This window comes from Pundamilia nyererei, unplaced genomic scaffold, assembly GCF_000239375.1.
Source record: "Pundamilia nyererei isolate P.nyererei 1_Seehausen unplaced genomic scaffold, PunNye1.0 scaffold00253, whole genome shotgun sequence".
Classification (NCBI taxonomy): domain Eukaryota; kingdom Metazoa; phylum Chordata; class Actinopteri; order Cichliformes; family Cichlidae; genus Pundamilia; species Pundamilia nyererei.
In genome coordinates this window covers 176,334-185,863 of record NW_005187654.1, presented here as the reverse complement: position 1 = coordinate 185,863, position 9,530 = coordinate 176,334, and the positions used below count along the sequence as shown (strand labels likewise).

General features: G+C 42.1%; 1 protein-coding gene across 1 annotated transcript in view; it reads left to right on the top strand.

Moving 5' to 3' along the window:
• pgs1 (phosphatidylglycerophosphate synthase 1) overlaps positions 1-9,530 on the top strand; it is a 46,206-nt gene that overhangs the window by 27,573 nt on the left and 9,103 nt on the right. Inside the window, exons 4-8 of the mRNA XM_005749679.1 lie at positions 5-56; positions 145-334; positions 3,186-3,364; positions 7,448-7,647; positions 8,927-9,218. Coding sequence (XP_005749736.1) covers positions 5-56; positions 145-334; positions 3,186-3,364; positions 7,448-7,647; positions 8,927-9,218 — 913 coding nt within the window. The remainder of the gene's footprint in view (positions 1-4; positions 57-144; positions 335-3,185; positions 3,365-7,447; positions 7,648-8,926; positions 9,219-9,530) is intronic.

Genomic DNA, 9,530 nt, shown 5'->3' with positions numbered 1-9,530 from the left:
CCAGTCTCCAGACCTGAAAGTCTCCGTATTGCTTGACTACACACGCGGATCACGAGGTTGTTAGCGGTTTCCTGCACCTGGTTAGCACAGAACTCCCCGCTCATCATCCTGATTGTATTTGTGTGACTTGTGTTTCACGTGCAGGAAAGATTAACTCAAGGACCATGCTGCTACCTCTGCTGCAGCGCTTCACATCTCAGATGAGGGTATCTCTGTACCACACTCCAGATTTGAGGGGGCTGCTGCGCTTGCTAGTCCCCCAGCGCTTCAACGAGACCATCGGAGTCCAGCACATCAAAGTCTACCTGTTTGATGACAGCATCATCATCAGTGGGTATGTTGGTGCCAGTATGACCTTTTTCCACACTCCCTGTGTGTCTGTTTGAATTCAGAGTGAAGTTTAAAATAAAGTTGTCCCACCTCCAGGCAACTGTCTGTTTTCACAAGCTGCAGGTGCTTACTGGATTAGCTTAAAAATGTTTTCAGTGCTTGTTTTGACGTGCAGTATTCGGGGAAAACGGAGCTCAGTGGGAGCTGCTCCACAGCCAGTGGGCACAGTGCTGCTGTGGTTTCCAGTCCATTTCTCTTCAGAACATAAAATGGCACGCTGACCTTATTCTGCCAAATTGGTGAAAATATTACAGTTACTTTGATGATACCCTCAAAACGGTAATGCATTAGTGTGCAGGAGGAACAGGGAGAGCAAGGGGTCCCGATGCCCTTTGTTCTAAAAAATCCAAGGTTGTCCTCCTTTGTGCATCATTGTAAACACAGCCGCATAATGTTAACTAATGTATTAATATGCAGGGTTGCAATACTTTGGAATTTTTTTACTATTATTTTTTTTTCCTTTAGTTTAGTTTTTCTTAGTAAGTAAAAACTAGATTAAAAAACTAAAGTAGGGGTTTTAATATGCATTTGGTGAGGTCAATAATAATAATAATATCAGAATCAGTGCTAGAGGACATACTTGCTGGGAGTTGACTCACAGTCATGACCTTCCAGTGTCTGTGCCAAAGCCTCCTCACACTAAATGTGTAACTACAGGCATATGTTAAAAGCAGATAATTTAATAAAAAAACATGTTTTTGTTTCAACTGAGTCATTTTTTTAACCCCGGTTTAATTTTTAGTTTCCTTTTAGTTACCAACAGCAACTGTGACTGTTTGCCAATTATGACTGGAAAGCAAGACGTGTTGGTTTGGTGCACTGCCTGTCAGTGCCTTACTACCTTCACTTAAGTCATTCCAGGAAAATTAAGTCAGTTACATACTTTAGACAGATAGAATAACAATAACTGAACTTTGTTTTTGTTTGTTAAGACATTTTCACACCGATCCTTAGTCTTTCAAGGATAAACATGGCCCTTGCTCAACAGAGAGGAACCAGTTTTGTCTAAACATAACCACAGCAAAGAACAAATTTTAAATTGTATATTTAAGCACTTGGTTACTAGCAGCCTGTTTGCAAAAAAACTCAAAAAAACCCATAACTGCTCCAATATTTTTTTTTAAGCTGAATCAAGGAAAAAGCCAAAGATGAACAGAGGGTGACAGGTACTGACTACTGACTAAATCACTCTGCTGTTTTCCTATTAAAATATAAAGAAATGGGTGGTGGCCTAAAGCCTTTGCACAGTGCTGTATGTACAGTGCACTCATTTTTTGTTGTTGTTAAGTACAAAAATGAATCGTGTGTGTGTGTGTGGGTTAACACAGATGTCTTAGCTTTATAATCTGCTGCACCAGTTTAACGTTGGCTAAACAAGACAAGTAGCTGCATATGACAGGGCTCCTTTATAGCTACGTTTTGTTACCAAGGCTCATCTTTTGTCTGGGATGCACTCTGTCAGGATAAGTTTGTAATGTAGTCATATTTCAGTACATGCAGATGCAACTTACGGCTGTGAAATGGAGAATCAACATCGCTGGGACTTTGGAAACATAACATTAAAACAAACAAAGGATACGCAAAGTGCCGTTCTTTACTTCCACCATGTAAACCGACTAAAACATATTTACAGCTGCGACTGATGCGTTTTGTTACCACGCAGGTGAATCTTGATGCAGGTCTTTTTTTTTCTTCTTCTTTTTAAAAAAAATAATAATTTAAGTCGTTATAACCTGTTGATTTCAGACACATTTCAAGGTGTTTGGCATTTATTTCTGATAGAAGTTTCTCACTTCTTTAAAACAAGAATCCTTGCCCCTTTCATGATGATGACCTTTGAAGATATTTCCACTTAAATCCTGAGGAATGTTTCAAAGTATTAGTCTCTGACGAGTCTTGACCCTGAGGGCCTGTCTCTTTCTAGGCACCTCATCTTGATGGGATATAAGACGTTTTGGCAGTTTCATATATTTGAACCTGCCCTTCTCCTATCTCCTGTCTGTCGTGTGTGATCTTGTTCAGAGTCCCTAAAGTTTTACTGGAAATAGGAAGATGTGTTTCCCATTTCACAATAACTATGCAGAAAATTTCCAATAAATTTATGGAGGACGTTGGCACTGCGCCAGTGTTGGTGCATTAAAGAAGTCGTGACATGCTTTGTGTTCATTCTAACAAGCGATCTGTTCATTTCCTCCTTGGCAGCAAAGCATGTTCCACAAGATGCTCCTGCAGGTTAAGTTGGGCCCACGAAAAACTTTTACTGAAGATTAACGACATGTTGGGCTGTCACAGTTAATCCTGTGTTAATAACTCATAAAGCCGCACCGGTACTGTTGCATCCTTTTATCAGAACCGGGAGATGTTGTGAATAAGCAGCTGTGTGACTCAGCTCAACTTACAAACCGTTGGCTAAAGGCATGGGTGGAGAGGGCTAAAATGGCTTTATGATTGGCTGCTCCAAAGCCTGGTACAGAATAATCGAGGATTATTTTGAATTGGGTACCATATGAAATGAATTGGATCCCCCGTTAAGGCTGTGTCTGCCACCTCTTTTTAAAAAAAGTTAAAAACTAAGAAGAATACGCAGCTTTAGAGGCTTTTGTCTCAGTTTCCTTTCGTGAGTACATGATAATTGATATGTTGATTTCACTTGAATGGCAACACCCTTCCTCTTGAATAAACACAGTTTCAGAAAAATATTCATATGACGACATTTCAATAAGATCCCCCACCCCTGCACTAGCTTCCTTATTCCTCCTCCTCTACTCTTACTTTTCCCGGATCTTGTGTTTCAGGGCCAACCTGAGCGACTCGTACTTCACCAACAGACAGGACCGGTACGTGCTGCTGGAGAACTGCAGGGAGGTTGCCGACTTCTTCTCCGACCTGGTGGAGGCCGTGGGAGACGTCTCCCTGCAGCTCCAGCCCGACGACTCGGTCACCATGCTCGAGGACATGGTGCACCCGTACAAAGGTAGAAACCGAACACTCCTGTATCCCTGGCCTGTGCACAGAGACAGATGTTTACCCTCAGCATGTTTTGACAGCATGTGACACTCCATGCTCACTTGCAGCCTGTTTTCAACTCCAGGAGTTTGCTAATGGAGCTTGAAAGCTTAGACAAGCCAGATGCAGGCCAGGGAGGAGAGCTCTGTGAGAGTACAGTGAGGAAGATGTAGAGCGAGCTCTTGCGGTTGGCTAGCCATGGAGCCGGATGTGAAACTGTCAGGGTTTTGTCCACACGCACACGCACATGCACACGCACACATATTTGTACAGTGTGTCCGTAACTGGAGTGCAGGCTGCCAGGATGTTCGTTTGAGGGATGAATGACATCATGTCTGCAGGACTGGACCGCCATGGAAACGAACACCAGGAATAGAGTTGTGATGTCACAGTGTTGCTGGAAGAAGATATGAAATGGGAACTGATACACACACATAATTAATTCACAAACATGCACGTGCGCGCGCGCACACACACACACACACAGACGCTGGAGAAATTCTAGTGAAAGACATTTGTGAAGATGACTGATGAGATTTGTTATTGATCGTAAGAATGGCGTTAAAAGAAAAAGTGCGTTTGTCTGCAGGCAGAAGGTGATAACTGATGATTTAAAGACTGTTTAAAGGCTCACGTCATGCAGGTTGCTCACCTGTAGGGTCATCTGTCCTAACACAAGGATGAGCAACATGCATTTGGTGTTATCAGAGGAATGGCACAAACAGACTGCAGGAGCTTTCCAGCTAATGTGTTGACACGAGTGTGGTTGTTGATATAAGGAACTCCAAAAAGGGGGCCTATTACATTAATTTCCTGCTCCATAATTTTATCCTTGTACTAGAGTAACTTTGCATGATTCACAGTTCAAAGTACTCACACTGAGTGCTGCCCCTCAGTTCATCCTCTATCTGAAACAAGCTCTCTTCTGATTGGCTGCCCATAAATGGTTTTAAATAGCAGGTTCTTCTTCAGGGACAGCTGTGTGCCTGTGACTTTTAGCAACTTTTTCTGCGAGGTGCAGCCATACATCCATCCTTTTTCTATCCGCGTCAGGGGAGTAGCAGCCTAAGCAAAGACCTCGAGACCTCCTCCAGCTCATCCAGGGGAACTCAGAGGAGTTCCCAGGCCAGCCGACAGGCATAACCTCTCCAATATGTCCCAGGTCTACCCTGGGGCCTTCCGGGGACATGCTTAGGACACCTTGTCCAAGAGGCATCTCAGTCAGATCCTCAAGCCTCGTTAAATGGCTCCTTTACTCTGAGTACCTCCCAAATATATACATAAATAAATAAATAAATTTATAAACGAAATTAAATCTGCAAATTCTCTGATATAAACAATCTCCCTGTAAAATAATAAAAATGATCATACAAATAGTACAATTAAAAAAAAATAGTATAAAACCGTAAGAACAATGTGAACATGGTCCAAATGGATCATTAAAAAAGCTCAGGTTTTGCAGTGTTATGGTTGCAGTGCAAGCTTTTAGAGAGGAAGTGCAAAGCTTCAATGTTTGGACACGTTGTGTCATTTTGCTCTGTGAACTGGCCACGATCTCAGTCCTCCCCTGATGTCCTAAAATGGAATGCAGCCCTCAAAATTAAAAAAGTGTCAGAGTTAAGCTAACGACTCTGTAGGCAAGAGACTGAAATGAGTGCTGTGATTTAACTCAGTTTTAATGAAATCCATTTCAGTGTCTCATATCAGAGAGCTGGAAAGATGTAGGCGAGTTTAAATCTTCTTTTAGGTGGATGTCGGTTTGGAGCTCCATGCCTGTGCTGTAAATTTAATGCAGGAAACCTAAATGGTATAAAAGATGGACTTTCGAGTGCGAAAAGTGAAGTGACTTAAATTTGAATTTTTTTTAAATGATCACTGGGTGGCGATCATTTTGGTTCCAGAAAGGTTTTACAGGAAAACAACGCTCGGCCCCAATCTTGGCAAACAGAGATCGTCACAAACCGATGGGTGATGTCTCCAATGTTTTGTGCCGTTCACGACTGTGAATCCATTTTAAAAGGTTGGGATTGCTGATAATGTGGCGTAGCTGGAAGCTCTGCCTACTCGATTTTGAATACTTAGCATGAATATAGCCATCATTTTTAACTCCTTCCGCAGTGTTTATTTAAACCAGGGGCCAGAATTGGCCTGGCAAAAACAACAGATGTGTTTTTTTAGATTGTGTCCACTAGGGTTGTTCAATATAACGATATATATCGGATGACAATATAAAAACGTCTATCGTTTCATTTTACGCTATTGTTTGTTTCGTGGTGTCGCAAAATAAACTGTTTACGGCAAAATATTTTTTTCATCGTTTTGACGGTCACTGTAGTGGCTATATTAATTTCTTAAAGTTCTCTCTTTCTCTTATATTTTATATAACCACACTACAGACGGACAAGCACCTGTTTTTATCGGTTGTGGTTAGCAACCACGGCGGTAACAGCATCGCGTGTCTGCTTGTTTATGTTCCACATAACCTTTCACAATAAAGCTCAAGATCCTGTTGAGACTTTTCAAAATAAACTGAATCACGTGAAAGAGCAGATTATTTACAGATGAGAAGTAAAAAAGAGCCGCCAGGTGCTAAAAAATAAACCTTAGACTCAAATGTTAGAACAGGCTTTTTCCCGCAGCACGCCGTGTAATAATTACTCACAAAGAAAACTGTGGCCTTTACAACTTATGTCTAAAAGTGTATCGTTTCATGCATCGGTTAAAACACTCGACTCCAGCTACGCGTCATGTAGCTGGAGTCACTTCCCGCAAGACGAGCTGCCCGAGATTCACAGAATTTACAGAAAATGTTACATTTTTGTGATTTATATCGTTATCGGACGATAGAATTATATCGGGATATGAGATTTTGGTCATATCGCACAGCCCTAGTGTCCACAGTAAAAATATATAAATAAATAAAATAGCAGCTTTTCTCTGAGTTAACAAAAAGTTTCTAAATTTATAATTCAGTCTGGGCAATGAGCTGACAGAACCTTTTCTCTAATTTTAAATATTTATTATTTACAATTTAAGCCTAAAGAGTCGTGCTGACAGATTTCTTTCATTAATTGCAGGAGCACTTCTTTATCGTGCAGAAAAACTGAGATGCACTCCTGAAATTTAAGGAGCTTAGAAAGAAAGTGACTGGACATTTCACCTATCCTTTGAGAAGCTTTAGAAGGTTCTAAAACCAAATGCGGGAGAATCCCAGGTATTTAATCCCTAGTGGGAGTTTTTATGACCCTCTATTAATCATGTGCCTCACGACATGAGCCAAGGTGTGACAAAAAGCGTGGGCTGTTATTAGCAGAGGTTTCAGCTGAAACCATTGTGAGGCCTTGCTTCACCCTATCAAGTGACCTGACGTGAGTGGGGGTTGAGGCGCCTGGGAAGGGATCTTAAAAGTATGTGGCAGAGAGTTGTTGTCGTAAGCCACCTCATCTGTTCAAAGATGGTCGTTCACAGTGGACATAGATGGCTTTTACTCCTTTCTTTAATCCATCTGTAATCTTAAGGGACAACTCCCACTCGGGCTTAAATACAAAGAAGCTTCTCGGATATGAGGTGAAACATCTTCATGAAACGTCTAAAAAGTCCACTCGCTTTCTTTCTAAGCTTCTTAGACTGTCATGACCTGGATAACTGAGAACCTACACAGACATACTCATGATATCGCACTTCTTTTTCTTGCATTGAGGATTCGCAGGGATTAAATGTGCAGTTAAACTACTTTACATTGACGGAAAAGGGATTTTCACCTTTCTGGCCCACTTAAAGACAAAGCTGTATGTGACCCATGATGTAAAGTGAGTTTGATATCCCTGATCCAACCTTAAGCATTTTTTAAATGTTATTCGTGAAAAATTGTCATTCAGAAAGGTTGCTGCTGTATCACAGTGTCACTGTATAACTGACTCTATTCCCCTACAACATGAGTACCACGACCACATGACCGAGAACACTGTGACCCAGAGATCAGGCTGACCCGTCTCCCACTTGCAGTCCTCTAGCTCCACACTCACTCCTACTGTATCTCTATGGCAACTAGGCAACCGGCAAGACTTCTCGGCAGTGGCGAGGAAGCGGATTATGGAGGTTGTAAACTCGGCCCATATTAGGCAGCGGCTTCTGAACCAGTCGGAGGACTCTGAGGATGAGGGGATGAGCGAGGTGGAGGAGGACACCTGGGTGTTCCCCCTGGTGCAGATGAAACCTCTTGGCATCAGAGTGGACGAGCAGGTCACACAGGTGAGCCTCAACACCGCATCTGATCTGTACATCTGTAGTTAAAATGAACTTTTTTGCTTTTTACGGCTTCAATTCTTCAGGAATTGAAGCCATTTTTGGTTATCGCGTGGTCTGAAATAAAATAAATAAATGCAGATTTCTGTCATTGTAATTACCTGACTCATTGCTTGTTTCTGTAAACGGTGATTATATTTAGACACCACCCAAAGGGCCATTGTGAGCGTGGATGAACCCTTCACTCATTACATGTTTTGTGCAGATGACTAATAAAATGATACATGACTACTAAACCATAAATCAAGGATAATTATTTGTTTCAGAGTCACATATTCTGGGAATAAATATAATAAAATGATTGCTAGCGCAATATACTGTAATTTAGCCACCAATAAATGTAAGTAATAATTAAGTCAGAGCTGAACAATAAGGAAACTCTTATCAGGTTCCTGACATTATGAATCCATTACCAGCAATAAAAATGAATTTCATTCTACGAATAATTAGAGAAATCATTGTCTGTCAGCCCGATACACTTCAGGCGTAATGGGTGTATTGATGGAAAGCTGAGAAAGTGCAGTGTTGAATTTGAGGTTGTTTGGATGAGCGGTTTGCATATTTTCAGTACAAAGTTTTTATGGTAGGTTATAAACTAAAATATGCACTACTGTGCAAAAGTCTCGAGCCACTCCTCATGTCGTGATATCTTTATTGCCAGAAGTATTCACTCATCCATCCAAATCATTGAATTCAGCTGTTCCAGTCACTTTCATGGCCACAGGTGTATGAAGTCAAGCACCTAGGCATGAAGGCTGCTTCTACAAAGAGTAGAAGAATTGGTCTCTCTCAGGAGCTCAGTGAATTCCAACGTGCTGCTGTGATTTTGTGGGAACAGTTGGATGGCGCCTTCCTGTTCCAACATGACTGCGCACCAGTGCACCAACCAAAGGTCATTAAAGAAATGGATCAGTGAGTTTGTGCAGGCCAGTCAACTTCTTCCACACCAGAGTCCTGAACTCACCCTGGCAGAACACCTTTCAGGGACTGCGAGGCAACGTCAGTGTCAGACCTCTTAAACTCCTAAACTTTGTGGAAAGCCTTCCCTGAAGAATTGACTCTGTTAGTTAACTATTGTATTATTATTGTTTGTAGAGTAAACAAGAAAGGAAATGACAAGATAACCAGGTTTTCGTCTCATTAACAGACTGTCTATGTAGTCAGCTGAATAAAATAAAGGAAAATTGGGGTTTTCTTCACTTCCTTTCTCTCGTCATCCCTCCAGCGTCTGCTGACCGATGCCGGACCCGAGTCTACTGTGTTTCTCACATCGGGTTACTTCAATCTGACCCGGGCGTACATGCGGCTGGTGCTCAAGGCTGGAGCCAGTTACCGTATCCTCACCGCCTCCCCCGAGGTCAACGGGTTCTTTGGGGCCAAGGGCATCGCTGGAGCAATCCCTGCAGCGTACACTCACATCGCCAGGCAGTTTTACAAACAGGTGTGCCAGGGGGGCCAGCAGGAGAGGGTACACCTGCATGAGTACCACCGACCAGAGTGGACCTTCCACGCTAAAGGTGAGCGACACTAAACTACATATACTTTATACAGTAATGTGCGAACGTCTGTTGTTTGTTCTTGGTTGCCTTTTTATGTTTGAATGATTCATAAGTCAGTATTAAGTGACTTAACTTAATTCCTGGGATAACAAAAGGCTTTCAGGAGCCTGGAGAACTGTTGCTCAAGAGCACTTTAAAAATCCCAAGAAAGTCTGGCTCCTTGGAAGAAACATTTCAAGAAATGAGGGTGGATCGAGATTTGTGGACAGTAATGTAGCTTCCCCCAAACTCAGCTGTTCCCAGGAATCTGTAACTAGATGATCCAGCCAT